The sequence below is a fragment of the Leucopleurus acutus genome (assembly GCF_964270905.1).
Source record: "Leucopleurus acutus genome assembly, chromosome: X".
Classification (NCBI taxonomy): domain Eukaryota; kingdom Metazoa; phylum Chordata; class Mammalia; order Artiodactyla; family Delphinidae; genus Leucopleurus; species Leucopleurus acutus.
The window spans coordinates 16097392-16119144 of record NC_139148.1 but is presented as its reverse complement, the minus strand read 5'-3'; the positions used below and the strand labels follow the sequence as shown (position 1 = coordinate 16119144).

The window sequence follows — 21753 nt, the reverse complement described above, 5'->3', positions numbered from 1 at the left end:
GCATTTAGTCCATTTACATTTAAGGTAATTCTCGATATGTATGTTCCTATTCCCATTTTCTTAATTGTTTTGGGTTCATTATTGTAGGTCTTTTCCTTCTCTTGTGTTTCTTGCCTAGAGAAGTTCATTTAGCAGTTGTAGTAAAGCTTGTTTGGTGGTGCTGAACTCTCTCACTCAGCTTTTGCTTGTCTGTAAAGGTTTTAATTTCTCCATCAAATCTGAATGAGATCCTTGCTGGGTAGAGTAATCTTGGTTGCAGGTTTTTCTCCTTCATCACTTTAAATATGTCCTGCCAGTCCCTTCTGCCTTGCAGAGTTTCTGCTGAGAGATCACCTGTTAACCTTATGAGGATTCCCTTGTGTGTTATTTGTTGTTTTTCCCTTGCTGCTTTTAATATGTTTTCTTTGTATTTAATTTTTGACAGTTTGATTAATATGTGTCTTGGTGTATTTCTCCTTGGATTTATCCTGTATGGGACTCTCTGTGCTTCCTGGACTTGATTAACTATTTCCTTTCCCATATTAGGGACGTTTTCAACTATAATCTCTTCACATATCTTCTCAGTCCCTTTCTTTTTCTCTTCTTCTTCTGGAACCCCTATAATTTGAATGTTGGTGCGTTTAATGTTGTCCCAGAGGTCTCTGAGACTGTCCTCAGTTCTTTTCATTCTTTTTTCTTTATTCTGCTCTACAGTAGTTATTTCCACTATTTTATCTTCCAGGTCACTTTTCCGTTCTTCTGCCTCAGTTATTCTGCTATTGATCCCATCTAGAGTATTTTTAATTTCATTTATTGTGTTGTTCATCATTGTTTGTTTCATCTTTAGCTCTTCTAGGTCCTTGTTAAATGTTTCTTGCATTTTGTCTATTCTGTTTCCAAGATTTTGGATCATCTTTACTATCATTATTCTGAATTCTTTCTCAGGTAGACTGCCTATTTCCTCTTCATTTGTTAGGTCTGGTGGGTTTTTATCTTGCTCCTTCCATCTGCTGTGTGTTTTTCTGTCTTCTCATTTTGCTTATCTTACTGTGTCTGGGGTCTCCTTTTTGCAGGCTGCAGGTTCGTAGTTCCCGTTGTTTTTGGTGTCTGTCCCCAGTGGCTAAGGTTGGTTCAGTGGGTTGTGTAGGCTTCCTGGTGGAGGGGATTAGTTCCTGTGTTCTGGTGGATGAGGCCTGATCTTGTCTTTCTGATAAGCAGGTCCACCTCTGGTGGTGTGTTTTGCGGTGTCTGTGGACTTATTATGATGTTAGGCAGCCTGTCTGCTAATGGGTGGGGTTGTGTTCCTGTCTTGTTAGTTGTTTGGCATAGGATGTCCAGCACTGTAGCTTGCTGGTCGTTGAGTGAAGCTGGGTGCTGGTGTTGAGATGGAGATCTCTGGGAGATTTTCGCCGTTTGATATTATGTGGAGCTGGGAGGTGTCTTGTGGACCAGTGTTCTGAACTTGTCTCTCCCACCTCAGAGGCACAGCACTGACTCCTGGCTGCAGCACCAAGTGCCTTTCATCCACACGGCTCAGAATAAAAGGGAGAAAAAGTAGAAAGAAAGAATTAGTAGAAGTAGAAAGAAAGAAAGAAAGAGAGGGAGGGAGGGAGGAAGGAGGGAAGGAAGGAAGAAAGAAAGAAGGTAAAGTAAAATAAAATAAAGTAAGATAAAATATAAAGTTATTAAAATAAAAAATAATTATTAAGAGAAAAAAAAACGGATGGATAGAACCCTAGGACAAATGGTGGAAGCAAAGCTATACAGACAAAATCTCACACAGAAGCATACACATACACACTCACAAAAAGAGGAAAAGGGGAAAAAATCATAAATCTTGCTCTCAAAGTCCACCTCCTTAATTTGGGATGATTCGTTGTCTATTCATATATTCCACAGATGCAGGTACATCAAGTTGATTGTGGAGCTTTAATCCGCTGCTTCTGAGGCTGCTGGGAGAGATTTCCCTTTCTCTTCTTGGTTCTCACAGCTCCCAGGTGCTCAGCTTTGGATTTGGCCCCCCTCTGCGTGTAGTTCGCAGGAGGGCGTCGGTTCTTCACTCAGAAGGGACGGGGTTAACGGAGCAGCTGATTCGGGGGCTCTGGCTCACTCAGGCCTGGGAGAGGGAGGGGCACGGAGTGCGGGGTGAGCCTGCGGCGGCAGAGGCCGGCGGGACGGTGCACCAGCCTGAGGCGTGCCGTTCGTTCTCCCGGGGGAGTTGTCCCTGGATCCCGGGACCCTGGCAGTGACGGGCTGCACAGGCTCCCCAGAAGGGGGGGTGGATAGTGACACTGAGGCTCGCACACAGGCTTCTTGGCGGCAGCAGCAGCAGCCTTAGCGTCTCATGCCCGTCTCTGGGGTCCGCGCTTTTAGCCGCGGCTCGCGCCCGTCCCTGGAGCTCCTTTAAGCAGCGTTCTTCATCCCCTCTCCTCCCGCACCAGGAAACAAAGAGGGAAGGAAAAGTCTCTTGCCTCTTCGGCAGCTCCAGACTTTTCCCCGTCCTCCCTCCCGGCCAGCCGTGGCACACTAAGCCCCTGCAGGCTGTGTTCACGCCGCCAACCCCAGGCCTCTCCCTGCGCTCTGACCGAAGCCCAAGCCTCAACTCCCTGCCCCGCCCGCCCCGGCGGGGGAGCAGACAAGCCTCTCTGGCTGGTGAGTGCCGGTCGGCACCGATCCTCTGTGCGGGAATCTCTCCGCTTTGCCCCCCGCACCCCTGTTGCTGTGCTCTCCTCCGCAGCTCCAAAGCTTTCCCTCTCCGCCACCCACAGTCTCCGCCCGCGAAGGGGCTTCCTAGTGTGTGGAAACCTTTCCTCCTTCACAGCTCCTTCCCACTGGTGCAGGCCCTGTCCCTATCGTTTTGTCTCTGTTTATTCTCTTTTCTTTTGCCCTACCCAGGTACGTGGGGGTTTCTTGCCTTTTGGGTGATCTGAGGTCTTCTGCCAGCGTTCAGTAGGTGTTCTGTAGGAGTTGTTCCACGTGTAGATGTATTTCTGGTGTATCTGTGGGGAGGAAGGTGATCTCCGCGTCTTACTCTTCCGCCATCTTCCCGGAAGTTCTCCATAGGCATTCTTAAAAAAAAAAAAAAAAATGGGCCCCATCTTTTCTGCTCCCATCAGAGGTTTCAGGTTCTTTGTAGTTACAGTCTTAATACTCTGCCTTCTGATACTTACCTAGTCATGGCAGGAGCATCTACTCAAAGCAGGTACCTGATTCAGCAGCACCTGCCTCCTATAGCATTGAGAATTTGTGTTCTCAGACAGTGGCAACTCTTTAGCAACTCCTAGTAATAATGGGTTTGTTTCTCTTCTGGATGCCTGAATAAATGCTAGATTTACAGTCCATTTTCTAAAAGTCACCCATTGTGTTATACAGGAGTATGTATTTTGTTACACTTCTCACATTCATGAATTAAACCAACCCCTCACAAACTAGCATGGGTTACATGAAGGAAGATGTGTGTATGTTCATACAGCTAAGCTACATGCTACATGCTTTGTGTTCTTAATCCCATGCATTTAAAACGTGTATTTTTGTGGGACTTCCCTGGTGGTCCAGTGGTTAAGACTCTGTGCTTCCAATGTAGGGGGAGTGGGTTTGATCCCTGGTCGGAGAACTAAGATCCCATGTGCTGCACAGTGTGGCCAAAAACGAACAAACAAGAACATGTATTTTTTGAATGGTAAAATGAACTTTTAAAAATAAAATTTAAAGTATATTAACCATACTAATACTTTTTTCATGCAGAATTATCATACTATGCAGAGAAAAGACGTCATTACTCACAAACCATTTGGAATTGAGGGAAACCATCAAAATACAAGAGGCTTTAGAAGAACTTTTAAGGTAGAGTGTTATTCTCCATCCAATTCTAGCTTTGGGTTTTTGCTTTGAACATAATGTTCTAAGTGTTAGTAAATTAAAAGCTCTTTTTGTTATATTTCAAATAGTAGCTTTAAATTAATATTTCTGGATTATAGTTAACTGTAATCAGGTTAATGATGACCCCTTTCCTCAGGATTTGATTTTCAAATATATTTTTTACCAGTGGAATCCTGTTTCAAATATTACATGGAAACTCAAATACATAAAACAGATCCAGATGGAGTGGCTCTAGGTGGAGAGGTGGGCAAGGTCCCAGACCTTCCCTTTAAGCCTGCCTCTTTACCTCTTAAGATGTAAGTGCATAGCTATAGAGCCTTCTCCAGGATTCAGTGATTGAAAAACCCTGCCCATAGACACACAACCCTCAGAGGCCTTCTGGATCATCAGAGAAAGACTGGTCCAACATGCTTTGTTAAAGCACATTTCATCACGTTCTAATTATTTGTACAGCTATGTCTGATGTCAGTGATACTTTTAATCAGTGAACATGTTTGTTTTTCCAGAACACTTCATCCCCCAAACATATGGAATAAGAATTATAGTGCAAAGTATTATGTTCCTCTCTCCTTGCTCTCATAAATTGAGGTGCTTTTTAAATCCATTTTGACTGAATTTCGTGCTTATGATAGGTCCTTTTTTCATATTTTTCCACTCTACAGTGTCTCTTTCCCCTCCTCCCAAAAAGAAAAGAAAAGAACCTGTTTGGGGTTTTTTTTTGTACTATTTATTTATCGTTAAACCTTTCTATTTATTACTATTATTTATTTTTTTTTTTTTTGGCTGCCTTGGGTCTTTGTTGCTGCGCGCAGGCTTTCTCTGGTTGCGGCGAGCGGGGGCTATCCTTCACTGCGGTGCACAGGGTGTGTGGGCTTCTCACTGCGGTGGCTTCTCTTGAGAAGCACGGGCCCTAGGCGCACAGGCTCAGTAGTTGTGGCTTCAGTAGTTGTGGCTCACGGCCTCTAGAGTGCAGGCTCAGTAGTTGTGGCGCACGGGCTTAGTTGCTCCGCGGCATGTGGGATCCTCCTGGATCAGGGCTCAAACGCGTGTCCCCTGCATTGGCAGGTGGACTCTTAACCATTGTGCCACCAGGGAAGCCCAAGAACCTGAGGGTTTTTTTGGTGAAAGTAGCAGGCAGTCTGGCTAGAGTGGTTAGCTCATTAGTAGGAAGTTAGTATGAGCAGAAAGGTAGTATAAATGATCTCCAATCCATAGACTAGGAGTGTACTTGAGTGATCTTCTGTTAATACCTTGGCTTCCTGAGTCAAAATTCTTGATGTCAAAAGATTTTTTTCAGGGAATTCCCTGGCCGTCTAGTGGTTAGGACTCCACCCTTTCACTGTGACGGCCCCAGGTTCAATCCCTGGTCAGGGAACTAAGATCCCACAAGCTGCGCGGTGGGGCCAAAAAAAAAAAAAGATTTTTTTTTCAGTGGGAGTAACACAATTTGTAGCCATTGCATAGATAATATTTTTAGCCAGTGGTTCATGTACCTAAAAGCATGTGTGACATTAGGTTTTCAAAAATAGCTAGGGCCATAGGCTGTATAAACATGTTTTGGGACTTCCCTGGTGGTCCAGTGGGTAAGACTTTGCGCTCCCAATGCACAGGGCCCGGGTTCGATCCCTGGTCTGGGAACTAGATCCCACATGCATGCCGCAACTAAGAAGTCTACATGCCGCAACTAAAACATGCCACAACAAAGATCCCACGTGTTGCAACTAAGACCCGGTGCACCCAAATAAATAAATATTTTTTTTAAAAAAACATGTTTTGTACCATCTTTTAATCTCTTAAGTAATGAGGCATAAAGTCAACTAAAAATGTAACATCTATATAATTTAGAGATGGTGTAGGTGGGCATTCAGATTTAAGTGTTTCCTATATGTTGCACTTCTCATTGGTCAGATATAGTCAGTTGTAGTAATTTTTCTAAGACTGTTATGAGATCTATTTCCTGTTACCCATTCTCCTTAAGGGAAAGGTCTTTAACATTAACTTACTTAAAAAATGTTTTTCAAAATATGTGCATTCATCTTTCCTTTTGACCAATCATTTAAAGCTGTGTAATGTTATATGGTTGTTTAGAAATTCACAATTCTTTATAGTAAAGTAGGGGGAAGAAATAATCATTCCTAAGAAAGGGAGCTCTTTCATTAAAATTTACTTTTTACATAAATTGGATTAATTCAAAGCAAGGTAGTAATCACCTTATTAGATATGTAAAAATGGGCAATGTAAATCTCAAGATTAGCCCTGATGTATCAAGTTGGTGCAGATAGTTTTAACAAAATTATAGTGTCTCATTATAATTCTGTTTTACCTGAAATTGTTTGTAGCCTTAAGAAAATAATTGGAAAATAGGCCTGGCATAAATACTTTTTAATAAACTTTTGTGTATCATTATGCATAACATACCCATTTGTTAAATCATTGTGGAAAGAAGAATCTACTTAATTTTTATAATTACTCCTTTGTAAGATACCATTTGTACATGTCCCACATGGGACACACATATTCATTGTTCTCTATGTCTGTTGTAATATTGGGCAGTATGCAGGTCAGGAAATGTCTTGTTAAGTATAGTTCTTTTCTTGAAAATATGTGCTGTAGTGGGATTTTTATGGTAAAGAAAGATTGACTCAAAGGTACTGACAAGAGGAACTTCCCTGGTGTTCCAGTGGCTAAGACTCCGTGCTTCCAGTGCAGGGGGCCAGGTTCGATCCTTGGTCAGGGAACTAGATCCTACATGCCACAGCTAAGAACTGGCACAGCCAAATAAATAAATTTTTTTTTTTAAAAAAAGGTACTAACAAGAGTAAAGTTAAGAGAGTTTTTGATTCTTTTTTTCAATTTTTAAAATTTATTTGGCTGTGTCGGGTCTTAGTTGCAGCATGCGGGATCTTTCATTGCAGCACACAGGCTCTTCATTGTGGTGCACGGGCTTCTCTCTAGTTGTGGAGCGTGGGCTGTAGAGTTCAGGCTCAGTAGTTGTGGCACGTGGGCTTGGTTGCCCCACGGCATGTGGGATCCTAGTTCCCCAACCAGGGATCAAACCCTCGTCCCCTGCATTGGAAGGTGGATTCTTAACCACTGGACCACCAGGGAAGTCCCAAGAGAGTTTTTGATTCTTAAATAAATGTTGATACTTAATATCTTCCCCCACCCAGTTGGGATTTGATATACTTCACTATGAATCAGAAGGATAATTCTGAGGTTTTTAAAGTTATCTTTTTCTTAGTATGATAAATTTCAAGAATTTCAAAATTTAACTTAATAGTTTTAAAAATTCATTTATATAAAATAGTTTTTAAATTATTATTATACAAAATAAACTAGGAAGCTAGTTTGAGGAAAACATGCTTTATTACCATCATTAACCTTTTCCCTTTAAATATCTGTAGTACCTAGAATTAAGGGAAGCTCTACGTTCCAGACCTTTTCCCCTTTCTTTTTTTTTTTTTTTTTTTTTTTTTTTTTTTTTTTTTTTTTTTTGCGGTACGCGGGCCTCTCACTGTTGTGGCCTCTCCCGTTGCGGAGTGCAGGCTCAGCGGCCACGGCTCATGGGCCCAGCCGCTCCATGGCATGTGGGATCTTCCCGGACCGGGGCACTAACCCGTGTCCCCTGCATTGACAGGCGGACTCTCAACCACTTCGCCACCAGGGAAGCCCTCCCCTTTCTTATACTAATAAAATAGACTTGGAAGCTATAGTTTTAACATTTAATTTTTTTTTCCTTTACAGACCAACTTTAGAGGTGGCACATTTCAGCCCCAGTATAAATCAGGCCTACTACAGAAGAGCTTGTGCATTCAGGCTAAATATCAGCGTTTACGGTTTGCTGGTCCAAGCGGATTTATCACTAATAAATTCAGAGAAAGATTACTGAGGAAAAAAAAGGTTAGTTGGATTATGATCATTTAAAAATGTTGACTGACTTTTGAACTCCTAAAGTATCTATGTTTAATAGATAAATTCAGTTTGTAATGTAATTTTGACTTAAGAAACAACCTAGATATCAATGTTCTTATTGCATGATAATTGAAGAATGCCTTAGCTATTATACCTCAAATACTTTGAATATGCTAGCTGTTTGAACTTTTTACTTTAGAATTTCTGTTGTATGGTTAATCTTTGAAATGGAAAATCAGGTAAAGTCTTTTAGCTGATATATTTTAGCCTGATACAATGTGAATTTTCTAGGTACCAAAAAATATTGAACTGAGTACATAAAAAGGGTACATAATTACAAAATACACTAACTTATCTTTTTTTCCCATTCATTTATGTTTTTTAATTGTGATAAAATATATATACCATAAAATTTGCCATTTTAACCATCTCTGTACAATTCAGTGGCATTAATTACATTCATAGTGCTGTGCAACCGTCACTACTATATGCTAACTCTAACTATTAATAAAAAGTTTCATTACTTGATAATTTGGATTGCGTACTCTTTGAGTTGTGGATTGATTTTATTTAAATTCACCATGTTGGTATTTGAAAATGCAGCATAAATATCATATAAAAGTAACGTCTGCAAATTATATTTTAAATGAGAACAATAGCATTACATCTGTTGAGGCATGTTTGTCAATGTTTGACTCATTTTTGTTAATAATTTGGGGCTAATATTTTCTTCTGAGTAGATGATGTATATCTAGTGTTGCTATCAAATAATCTAATTGTGGTTTTATACATTTTCTAACCTTCAGTGTTCCCATAAGTATTCATGCTTGTGAAGACTTTACACTGAGCTTACTTGGTGATTTTAGTAAAACTTATTTTTCAAAAGATGGACCAGTAGAATGGAGTTGACAACTGATTTTTTTTTGAAGTTTTAGCGTTGAATAGAATATCTTCTGTAACTTCTCCCACCCCTCAATTTTAACTGAGTGCCTTAAAAGAGGTTTTTAATTTCACTGTGTATATCACTCTTGGTGTTAGGAAAGCTATCTCTTGTTTAAAAACATGAATGTAACTGGAGTCATTTTCCCCTCTCATACACCTCCCTATGTTGGACCAAGGTGCTGCTTCTCTTCCTGTCTCATGTGGCAAGTTTCTTTGCAGCAGGTCTTCTAGGCATTCATCCCCAGTCACAGGTGACAGCCTGGCTGTTCTCAAGGAAGCTGGTCATTGATCCCCACTCGAGGAGGAAGGGTGAGGCAAGCCTTTTCCTCAATTGCAAGGTTGGGTTTCAGGTACCTATTGTGTGTTTTTCTTCTGTTAGCTCTGTGCTGAACTCTGATTGTTAGTTTCATTTAGCTCCATTTTTACCTCTGTTTTTTAGATGATTGGGGGCTCCTGAGTGCTTGCCTCAGCCTGCAGTTTCTATATTCTCATTGAACTTGCTCCATTTCCTCATCCTTTTCTTCTCCTCAGCTTGCCCCATTCCTGCTGGCTGCCCAGTTCTTCCAGACCACATTGCCCGCCAGCCTCACTTAACAACCAGTAGAAACCAGACATCAAGCCTTCATCTTAGGACATAACAAGTGTGTCCTAGAAAGAGCCACAACCTGCTATGGGTCTCCAGGCTTTAGGGCCTAGGCTTCTTTTTTTTTTTTTTTTTTTTTTTTTTTTTTTTTTTGCGGTACGTGGGCCTCTCACTGCTGTGGCCTCTCCCCTTGCGGAGCACAGGCTCCGGACGCGCAGGCTCAGTGGCCATGGCTCACAGGCCCAGCCGCTCCGCGGCATGTGGGATCCTCCCGGACCGGGGCACGAACCCGTGTCCCCTGCATCGGCAAGTGGACTCTCAACCACTGCGCCACCAGGGAAGCCCCTAGGGCCTAAGCTTTTTGTATCATCTAGAATGTAGCAGTTGCAGTTAGGGTCCTGGGCAGATCACAGTCTCGCCTTCCTCTTGCCTTTTGCTGCCAACTGAGAGCTTTAGAAGTCGTCGCCACACACTAGATTTTTAGGGAACCAGTGTCTACTACTCTTTCTTGGGCCTACCATTCTGGATGCTGCTTCATAGATGTTCGTGTTGTAGCTACTTTGACATGAGCTTTTCCACCCTGGCTACTGTCAGTACCTGCAAGCAAGGCATAGCCAGGCTTTGTATAGATTTGTGTTTGAACTAGGCCCACCTCTATGAGCATGGCGTGAAATCAGGCACCCTACTGTTAGCACCCTTCTGAACAGTTGGGCTCCACACTCTCCTAACCTTTAGGGAAAGGAATGAGGCATCACATCTGCTCTGTTTCTGCCAAGGTCTGAACTAAGGTACTTTTTTTTTTCTTATTAGTTATCTATTTTATACATATTAGTGTATCCATGTCAATCCCAGTCTCCCAATTCATCCCACCACCCCCCCACCAGCACTTTCCCCCCTTGGTGTCCATACGTTTGATGTCTACATCTGTGTCTCTATTTCTGCCCTGCAAATCGTGAACTAAGGTGCTTACGGCTTACTTGGCCTTAGAGCTGTCCTAGTAGTATTGTGCTACCCTGGAATCCCATTCCATATGTACAGACTGACAGTTTAGACCTATTACTCCATTTTACCTTGGCTTTCATGCCCTAAAGAAAAGAGGTGAAGGCCTGGAATCTTTGGTTTCTTCCAGGGTTGCTTTATCCCAAGCTTTAGCATTGGGGCGGGGGGGGAACTTTGAAGGTCCTGCCCTGGAGAGAAGTCTTAGTCCAGGCAGCATCTGTACCCTGCTTTGGCTTTTTGTCCTACTAAGGAGTTCATTGTTTTCATTATTAGACCACCAACTAGATTAAGGATGCATGGTTAATTAATTAATCTAGGTGTCCTGGAACTTCTTGAACCTGAAATTAGATATGAACCTTTGTATTTCCACATGCCTCAAAGTCCACCAGGAAAGTTTAGACTGGTCTTGTCTGGATTCCTCACTCCCCCACCATATTGAAATGTCTGGGCTGATCAGTCATGGCTTGAATTTCTTATAATGTTCCTCTGTAGTACAGTCTGTTTACTGTGCCATCAGACATGTGCTTCTTGTGTCCAGTGCCAAACAGGTTCCGGGAAGAGTTGGGGAGATCCTAGATGTGCTCCTGATATGTCCTATTGTCCACTTACCAGAATAATCGTGGCCTCCCTAAAACTGAATTAGCTCCCCAGCTGCCTACAAGGTAGTAAGATTCCCAAGCAGTATTAGTAAAGTACAGAACTAAAATGCTTCCTCCTCATTCATCATGCACTTGTCATATTAACCCCATTCTGGCACCCAAATTCCATTTTATTATGTTTCCTTTCTCTTGGATTCTGTGCTTGGGGTGGAAGATGAGGAGATGGGAGAAATGTCTATTACCCCCTGGAAAGAAGCTTGTCTTTTATCCACTGTCATTCACAAGCACCCCCATGAAATATTCTATGCTCATCATAGAACGTTTTCAGAAACTCTTGAGGGTCTGACTATGGACCAGACTAGGATGGAGAACCTATTCAGAATTCATGAAGTCCCCGCTGGGAACATTGCCTCTGAAAAACTTTTAGCAATTGTGTGTTTGGTCAGGAAAACATGGAGTTCCTCAGCATCCTAGACTCTCCAGTAGTCCCCAGGTACCTGTCAGCTCGGTGCCTACCAGAGCTCTGCCCCTGGATAGAAAGGGGGGAAGGAGAGAGCAGAAGGACACTGTGAGAAGGAAGTTAGAGACCAGGATTCATGGCTTTTGGGGTTGGAAAAAACCATGGAAGTCATGGGGTACAAAGATAGAACAGGAACCAAGATCAGATGAATCAGCAAGAACCTGTTATACTGCTGCTGTGTCCCTCGAGCTGAAGGATGGTGGCGCACAAAAGAAGTGATTATTGTGATGGTTGCACAACTCTGTGAATACACTAAAAACCATTGAGTTGTACACTTTAAATGGGAGAACTGTATGGTATGTGAGTTATATCTCAGTAAAGCTGTTAAAAATAAAATCGCACTTGCTCTCTTCCCCAGACCACTGATATCTCCTCAGGGTCTGTAGCTCTCACAGCTAGCCAGGCAAGCTAGAAACTTGTCGTACTAACCCTCCCAGTTTTCCTTCTGACTGCGATTGTCCCAGGTGTTCTTATCTGTATCACTCATCCATTGCTCCATCCAATTCATTCATCTTAATAGCCGCATATCATTCCACTCTATGGATGTCTTATTTATTTCAGTGCTTTTCAAACCTCTTTTGCTTACATACCCTAAAATTATGAAAAATTATCTACCTCCTTGTACATTTTTAGGTTGGTATCTAATACTTTTTAATCATAAGTTTAACTTGTTATAAAGGATAGAATTTCTGGCATATTATAAATAGAGTCTTAAATAAAACTGTTACATCATTGTTTTAAATCTCTTCAGTGAACCTGCACACCACAGGAATTTGGTAACATCCATTTTTTAAAGTACGCAGACGAGCTCTTTTAACAAGTGGGAAACTTTACATCATTCCTTTTTTTGGCCTTGAATTTGGATTCCATTCTGTTTGCCCCATAGACTTTTATCTTTGAAAGTCTTTTATTGCTCACCAAATCAAATTTGACACATAATATTAATAGATTTCTGTGACTCTTAGGTGTTCAATATTTCTCTGGACTGAATGACCATTACAGTTGATCAAAATAACGTAAATGTATTACAGATTTTGTTAAGTATTGATCAGATAAAAGTTTTATTGGAAATGCATTTCTCTTTTCAATTAGTTTGGGTATTCATAGATAAATATTACTTATTAGTAGTAGAATAATAGTGTTCAATTATCAATTCCATTTTTTCTTTTTATAAATGTAAGTCCTGAGAAACCTTGTTTATATGATTGTATAGATGGGAATGAAAGAACTTTTATTATAGCAATGCCACTCCGTTCTTTGAACTCACTCTGAATTATAGGCCAAAAAATCACTTAGTGATCTATCCTCAAAAAGTATTTTGAATGTTCTTTTACTGACAGCTTGATTTTGTCCTCCTACAATTAAACGAAAGCAAAGAAATGGAAAGCATCCGACTTGCAGAAGTATGCTATTTATTACTAGCTGCTAAGGTTGGTTCACTTTCTTGGCACCGTCACCAGTATTTCCAATTTCCCCCTCTTTTGGGGGGGTCCCCAGGTAATGCAAAGTACTAAGATTCAGGATGAGAAGGTGTATCTTCCTAGTATAAAAGTGGGAGGTAGGGAATCAGCCTTAACCGATTGTACAGGAAAGCAAACATTGAGAATTTGAAGATCTGGAAATTGATTCCCTCCAAACTGTCTGTACCCACATACTCACCGGAAAGTCTTCATATACTCCTAAGGGTATGTGTAAACCAGTTTGATGATTACTGACTTACTTAACCAAGCGTCTGTTGATGACTTCAGGATAGTTTACAGGTTTTCATTATTTCCTTTAAACCACTGTGCACATTGACATTTTGGTACCTTGCCATAGCTCCCTTTTTACTCATTTTTGTTCTTACCAGAAGTACATGAAAGTTCCTGTTTACCTGCACCCTAGCCAGCACTCCACATTATTAATCTTTATTTTCTGTTGTCAGTTTAATAGCAGGAGATAGTTCACATTTGCCTTTCTTCAGTTATTAATGATGCAAACATATTTTTTATATGTTATCTGTCATTTGTATTTCTTCCCTCAATTTCCTTAGTTCTATGTTTTACCAATGTTTCTGTTGAGGGTTGGTACTTTTTCTTACTGATTTTTAAGAGCTCTTGATTTACTGAGGGTATTAACCTATCATATATTTTGCTCCTATTTATTTCATGTTAGTTGGCTGTTTATGGTGGCTTTTACATTACAGAACTTGTTAATTTTCATGAACCTGTCAAGTTAATCCTGTATGGCTTTTAGATTTCATATCATGTTTGTGCTTATTAAAATTCCTTAGTGTGTTTCCTTTAAGTGGTTTTATGGTTACTTTTTTCAACATATAAATACTTGTTCCTTTTAGAATTTGTTTTAACGATACAATATAAGGGCAGGATCTGATTTTTTTCCCAGGAGATAGTCAGTTTTTCTAACACTGCTTACTTATTGAGTAATTTGTCCTTTCCCCACTGATTGAAAATGCCACCTTTACTGTATGCTACATTCGTAGGTATTCCTGGTCTGCTTGGGGAATCTTAGCAGCCTCTAACTTGCTCCCTTGCCTCCTGTGATTTGCTTATTCTGTCCCTTCACTAGTAACACAGTTATTGTCCCAAAACACAGTCGGAGTCATATCACTCTTGTGCAGACACCTTCCAAGGAATCTGTTGCCTATAAAAAAAGAGACCAGACTTGTTAGCCAGGTCCAGCCCTAAGCTGCCTTTCTAACCACATTTTTCCATGCACCCTCTGTTTTTTGGAGCATAATATATGTTTTCATGTATTTTTAAAAAATTTATTTCTTTTATTTTTGGCTGCATTGGGTCTCCGTTGCTGCCCGCAGGTTTTCTCTAGTTGTGGTGAGCGGGGGCTACTCTTCATTGCGGTGCACAGGCTTCTCATTGCGGTGGCTTCTCTTGTTGCGGAGCACGGGCTCTAGGTGCACAGGCTTCAGTAGTTGTGGCACACGGTCTCAGTAGCTGTGGCTCGCAGGTTCTAGAGCGCAGGCTCAGTAGTTGTGGCGCACGGGCTTAGTTGCTCCACGGCATGTGGGACCTTCCCAGACCAGGGCTCGAACCCGTGTCCCCTGCATTGGCAGGCGGATTCTTAACCACTGCGCCACCACGGAAGCCCGTTTTCATGTATTTCTATCTTTGTTCCTGACGTTCTCTTGGCTAGAAATAGCCTCCTGATCCCCATCCTTTTCTTATTAAACCCTGCTTTCCTTTTATGATCCACTGTAAAGCCTTACCAAAGCCCCCTCTTTAGCTCTTGTTTCATTTGGTCTCTAACTGTTGCTGTTTACCTTCCTATTTCCCCAAATAGTTGATCAACTCCTTCACAGAGGGTACCTCATTAGCGTCACGTCTCCCCCATTACCTTTCATATGGTCTGTCTTTAAAAATGCTTGTTGAATGGAATCTAATCTAATCATACACACACGGACACATACACACACACACCCATCCATAGCTCTAAAAAGTTAGTGAACAGCAGCAATTGTGTCAGGGGTCCCCAAGACCACCCGGGGTTCAGTTATTCGCTAGGAGGATTCAGAGGCCTCAGCATGTGGTGGCGCTCATAGATGAGATGTTCCAGCGGAAGGCCGCACAGCACGATCAGCATGGGGAATTGGTGCACGGGCGAGTCCAGAGGACACCAGGTGCAGCTTTCCAAGAGTCCCCTCCCAGTGGAGTCACACAGGATGTGCCTGAGTCCCCCAGCAACGAGCTGTGACAACATGCGTGAAATGTTGCCAACCAGGGAGGCTCGTTAGAGACTCAGCGCCCAGCACTGGTCACATAGGCACCCCCTGCCAGGCACATACCACATTCCAGACTCAGAGCAAGAAAGCAGATGTTCAGCATGGACCATGTTGTTTGCACAATTTATGCACTCATCAGTGGTGGAAACCGTCCTGAAATCTAAGTTCTTAGATGCCAGCCAAGGGCCAACCTTATAATCAGACTTTTCAAAAATAGCGGTCAGGTATGCTATATTAACTCTTTTCTGCACAGCCATATTTTTGAAGAGCTTATTTTCACAGATGGTAAGTGCCTACAGAGAGGTGGAAAGGATCAGTGTGTTAGAAATGGTCAGGGAATGTACGCTAAGTACTGTGATTTCTACTCTCTTCACCAAAGAGGTAGGTTGTAAGCTGAGTCATGGAGAGTAGGACTTAGAATGGGCTACAGCCAAAGATCCATTTTTGGGAGTAGAATGTGGAGTTGGGTAGAGACAGGGGTATGCAAATTATAGAGGACCTCAAAATCTGGGTAGAATATAGAGGATGTGATGTGGTGACAGTAGGACATCTTCCTAGACTGAGAAGGAGAAAGTGGTGTTTGAGGCTGATGGCTGGGTGAGCAGGTTCTGGGAGGAGGCGAGGTGCAGGAAGATCAACAAGGAAACAGTTGACTCAAGTGTCAAGTTATGAAAACCTAGAGGAGGGTGATGCTCGTATGTCTAGTTCAGCATTCTGCTTATAATAGGTTTTCAAATAATTGGAAGAATGCAGGGATCAATCCGAGAGATAGTGTAGAAGAAGCCATGTCAAGGGTGAATGTGATTCAGAATAATTCCACATTTTTATAAACAAGATATTTCAGTTGAAAAAGTTTTTCAGAATTATTATAGTTAGCGTTTCCTTTTACATTTGTTAGTAGGCAACAGATATTTTATTTGAAGATCAATGTAAATGATGTTTATATTATATAATGAGTAAAGAAATAGGATACAATGTATTCTGGCTCTGTTTAAAGGAATGATGTTGACAAAAATATATATGCATGTATTTTGAACATTTCATTAACCAAAATAGAAGAATTTTCTTCAGTACTGTTTTTGTTTGGAATTAAACGTTTCCATACTAATATAAGTGCCAAAAAATAAATCAACTTTTAAATTTCTTTCAGTTTTAATAATGTAAGATCCTAGTAAAAGGTAAGGATATATGTATTAATAAGTTTTTTAATGTCCCAGAAAAACATGTCATTCTACCATTTTTGCTCTTTTATTAGTTGCATGGTCCTATGTCCAGTTTGTGGTTGGTAATTTAACATTTTGCATAGCATCACAGTATAGAATTCACATTTGTTATCCTTTAATCATAGTCTTATTGTTATTGTGAATTCCTTTTCCTGTGTTTATTGAAGCCATACATCTTCGTACATTGTAGGTAACCATCCAAAAGCAGGAAAGCTTTCCCCCCCCCAATTGCTTTCTCTGCTGTTACCAGTCATGCTAGAAGAGTCCATATAGTTTTAGAATTAGATACATTATGATGACAAAGATAAAGTACCCATTTGAGGTTGTGCGTGTGTCACATCAGGCTCTGTTCTTGAGGGACTACGGTTTAAGAGTCTTGAGTTTTTGTCAGTGATGTCCCCAGTGAAACTCGCCCAAATAGCAGAATGCTGTTTTCATTAGCTTCCTAATACCAGCCTATCAAGTGCCATATATATTTTTTGTCCTACTGACTTATCATTTGATATCCGCGTTGATGTGTTTTGTTGTTACTTTGTGTCTTTGGGAATCCAGATAGCTTTTTGGGGATCTTGAGTGCAAGCGGTAATAAATTAATTAAAATATTTTGAAAATTGCAATGTAAACAAAACTCTAGCTCAGATGTTTTAACCAATGCTTCTTTTGAAGTCTGTATTTCTTTTGTTTTCTCTCAATAGGAATATACAAACATTGCCCCAGCAATCTAATCTGGAATTGTTACAAGTGGAAATGACACTACAGGATGATATTTGGGAGCATCTTTTTGTCAAGAGTTAGAATTGGCACTAAAGCACTAATACTGTAACTATCTTGATAAAATAACTTTATTTTTCCGTAGTGGAATGCTGCAACTTTTTTACCCTTAACAATTGCTTTTAAATTACAGTATTCAATTTAAAAGTTGTATTAACTACAGCTTCTTTTGCAAAAAGTCTCAAAAGGGCATTATTTGTTGATGCATTTTTCTCTGAGCATGGTTTCATAGAGAACTGAGTTATATCCAGACGTTTCTATGTTGAAAGTTTTGCTTATGTAATAAAAACAAAAACAAAAGTACCTGAATTGTATAGTGTCTGTACATGAAAGAACTTTAAACAGTGGCCTTACGTAGCAATTTTTATACCAGATTTTTCTTTTTCTGATGACATTTTGGCTTACAACTTGAAGTTTTCTTAAGCTTCTGAAGATCAAGGTCTATATAATTCATACATTTCATATTATGACATAAGAAGACATAAGAAAAGGTGCTTCAAATTTTCCATCAGGTAGTTATGAGTGTACTGAATTTTGAGTAATTGGTTCGTTCAGTTTTTTTCCACAACTATTTGCTCTTTTCCAACTTCAAAATGCTATTGTGGAAAATACATAAAGATTTTATAATCTGTATTCCATCTTCCTTTCCCTCAGGGTAAGCTCATGCATATCATATTTTTAAAGGCTTTTAAAAAAACTGACAGACAAAATCTCATATTCAGAAATTGTACTTTACTACTACAGCATTACACATTTTGCAAGCACATATTATAAAGTGTTTATTTTCAGTTCAGTTGTATTGAGTACCTACTATGTGTAAGATAACATTGGTAGGATTTTAAATGATATTTTAGGTCTCAATACCTTATTTCTTTATGTTTTCTGTGTTCTGCTTAATAGTACATATACATTCCCAATTAAACTTTTGTGAAATGTTTAATTGTAATTAAATAAAATACTGTTGCTCCTTCTGCTTGAAGCAGTTACTTGCCAGTTTGTGAGAACATTATTTTAATTTCGTGTGAGAATTACAGCCCTTGGTAGGAACTGTTGATATTTAAACCACTGTTTTGCACTTACAAAGACAGAACTTTCTGCATCAAAATCTGGTAAGAACTTAACTTTTTCATGACTGGATTATGAAAAATCTTATTGCAAACGTTTAATTTTTTAAACATGCCTTTAAAAGATAGAGTAGCCATTTCCTTAGTGGGTCAGCAGTAAGGGGGCAAGAGTGCTTGATGCATTAAAATTGGGTAATAAATTTAGATGGATGGCCTGTCTTATGCTGTGTACTGTCTCTATAGGTCAGGTTTTTTTTTTTACATTCCACTTATGGCAAGAAAAAAAATGCATGCACACAGCAGTATGACAACTTTGTATTGTGTTAAGTACCCAAAACATCTGCCTTAAATTTTAAAATAATTTATTTCATTTATTCCCATACTCTGAGGAACAGTTATAAACCTCGAATAGTTCATCATTAGGTTAATGCATATTTATTGCACAGATTCTGTGCTAAAATTATAGCAATGAACAAGAGAGCAAGACACATAGAGCCCGCCTTTATGGTACGTACAGCCTGATAGGGAAAATGGACATTAAACATAGAAATGTAACTTGGGGACTTCCCTGGTGGTCCAGTGGTTAAGACTCTGCACTCCCAACGCAGGGGACGCAGGTTTGATCCCTGGTAAGGGAACTAAGATCCCACATGGTGCTGGGCGCGGCACGGTGCGGCACGGCCAAAAAAAGAAAAAAAAATGTAACTGACTAAACAAAGTTGGCTCTCTAGCTCTATTTTTACTTATTGTAGCACTTAAGGGTAAAATGGTTGATTCAATATTAATCATTCCACAACCGGTTTCCTATTTAGGCATATTTGAATATACTTTTGGTACTGTCTCAAAATGCAAAAAGCATGTTATTTGCAAAATACCTATTTGTAGCATGGATGTATTTAGAAAATATTGAGTGCATAAAATCTAATGGCTAAAAAGAAGGGCTTGCTTTATAATTTAAAGTATAAAATAAGGAGAGGGACCATGTCTGTCTTGTTCACCATAGCATTCCCAGCTGCCAGCATCCTACTTGACAAATGGTAGGAACTCATTAAATATTAGTTGCATGAATGAGTAACAAATAGACTATGTCTATTAGGAATTAAATATCTAATTTTTGTGTGGAGGTTGAACAAAAGGTTATCCATAGCACTTTTTATTGACTGGAAATAATTTGAATTCTTGAATGTGTAAGACTTCAGAAGAAAAGTTATTTTGATAAGTCACATATCATTGCCTTCTCACCTTCCTCCTCTGTGTGGTAGGCCCTCCTCTGGCCCTGGAAGACAAAGGTAATAAGACACAGTTCCTGCTCTGAGACACCTAATCGACGGTTGGGGAAGACATTCACAGAAACAAAGAACTGCAACCTATAGTGTGAAGTGCTATACCAAACATAATATACTAAAGCTTGAGAGAGAAATTGGCATTCCTGGTTGAGCATCCCCTGGTCACATTTCTTTCTTATTGGTTTCACAGACCTCAAGAGGCACTATTCCATTGGTGGTTTTGCTGGTTTTAAAATTTGATGGGTTGGGGGAAATTGGGTAAAGCATACATGGGATCTCCGGATTATTTCTTATAGCTACATGTAAATCTACGATTATGTCAATGTAAATTTCAGTTTTTAAAAAATCAGCCATAATCTTATCACAGATAAAACTACTATAAATATTTTGGAGGATACATTTTTTTCTGTTGGAAAAAACTATTATATTTACATTATAATAATTTATGTAGATGCATCATGTGGACCATCTTTTACCCAATAAATCCTACATTTTTCAGTAGTTTTTAGAAAAAGGATGGGGATACTTTCAGGTGGAAGGAAGCAGGAAGAGTAAAGCTGGATCAGAAACTCTCCTTTTCCATTATCTGGCAAACTCAGTAACCGGCAGCCACAGATTCACCAGCAGCAACCGAACAAGGAAGCACGGAGAAGATGCCAATGCAGCAAGGTGAGGTGTGACTCGCAGCCCCCCTCCACCCCTTAAGTAGCACTGAGCGAAGAAACTGGAGTGATGTGGAGCCCTGGTATGTACAAAGGGACTGGTGCGGTGACCAGGTCATACAGAGGAGAGTCAAGGAAAATCCTTGGGAAGGTGAGGGCTTTGCTTCTGTCTCAGGACTTCAGGGAAAGGGGAAAGATTCACCAGGACAAGGCGTTCTCTGGGTTGCAGAGCAGCCTGGGGAAGCCAAAGCTCACAGGATAAGATACACCTTTTGGTCCAGTGAGCACCAGTTCTGGACACTTAATGGGAACCCAGACGAGAGAGGATACCAGGTTCCCCAACGAAGTCCCACCAAAAGGAATGGTTATTAGCTCTGAATCCGTTAAAATATACAACTAAGGTTTTAAAACTGAGGAATCAGAGATGTAGAATAGAATGTAAATGTTATAAATCGTGACAAAAATGGAAGTACGTTAATCAGTCGGGACATGGTGGAGGTGGGGTGAGGTGGGGTAGGGGAAAATGGGATGAATTCTAAGAACTAACCACCTCATCTTTCATGGGCAGGTGTCATGTCAAGTTATGGTGTCTAAGATTGTATTATATAAAATAGAAAAAAACGTAGTGTCCAACCTTAAGTTTTTCAGTCTTTTTCTTGACCTTAATGCAGTGGTTCTCAAAGTATGGTTCCCCAACCATCAGCATCACCCGTGAACTTGTTAGAAATGCAGATTCTTGGCCCCACCCCTGACCTACTGAATCAGAAGCTCGGGGGGTGGGGCCCAGCACAGTCTGTTTTTTTTAAAAACGGATATTATGTATGTATGTATGGATGGATGGATGGATGGATGGATGGATGGATGGATGGATGGCTGTGTTTGGTCTTTTGTTGCTGTGCGTGGGTTTTTCCTGGTTGCAGTGAGTGGGGGCCACTCTTCATTGTGGTGCTCAGGCCTGTCATTGCGGTGGCTTCTCTTGTTGTGGAGCACAGGCTCCAGGCACGCGGGCTTCAGTAGTTGTGGCATGTGGGCTCCGTAGTTGTAGCTCACGGGCTCTAGAGCGCAGACTCAGCAGTTGTAGCGCACGGGCTTAGCTGTTCTGCGGCATGTGGGATCTTCCCGGACCAGGGCTCGAACCCATGTCCCCTGCATTGGCAGGCGGATTCTTAACTACTGCGCCACCAGGGAAGTCCCCAGAAGTCTGTTTTAACAAGCCCTCCAGGGAATTCAGATGCTCGCTCAAGAGTTTGAGAATCACTGGCTTACTTAGGTCTTTTAGGAACCAGTAGACCTTATGATGAAAAAATATTAATCTGAAGTTGAGCAGCACCTTCAGTTTCATTTCTAATTTTTTTCTGTAGCATTCAAATAAATTTAACTAAAACTTTTAAAGATAAAAAGTATATCAGTTTTCACCATCAGTAGTGTCTGTACATGAATAGAGAGGTCTGGACATATGCCCACCCACTGTTAACACAGATGGTTTTTTAAGTGGTGGGATTATGAGTGACTCTTTGTGCTTTTCTGTATTCTGGTTGAATATAATGAACATTGTATCATTTTTATAAAATAAAGCCATTTTTTTAAAAAAGTGGTAA

General features: G+C 40.5%; 2 protein-coding genes across 2 annotated transcripts in view; both read left to right on the top strand.

The window, feature by feature from the left end:
• The window catches only part of BCLAF3 (BCLAF1 and THRAP3 family member 3), a 66415-nt gene extending 48305 nt beyond the window's left edge, over nt 1-18110 (top strand). The window contains 4 exon segments of the mRNA XM_082864206.1: nt 3724-3822; nt 7603-7758; nt 17068-17073; nt 17075-18110. Of these exon segments, the coding sequence (XP_082720332.1) occupies nt 3724-3822; nt 7603-7758; nt 17068-17073; nt 17075-17167 (354 nt within the window). The 3' untranslated portion in view covers nt 17168-18110.
• Nucleotides 1-21753, top strand: part of EIF1AX (eukaryotic translation initiation factor 1A X-linked) — a 396407-nt gene that overhangs the window by 198845 nt on the left and 175809 nt on the right. The gene's annotated exons all lie outside the window — the stretch shown is intronic.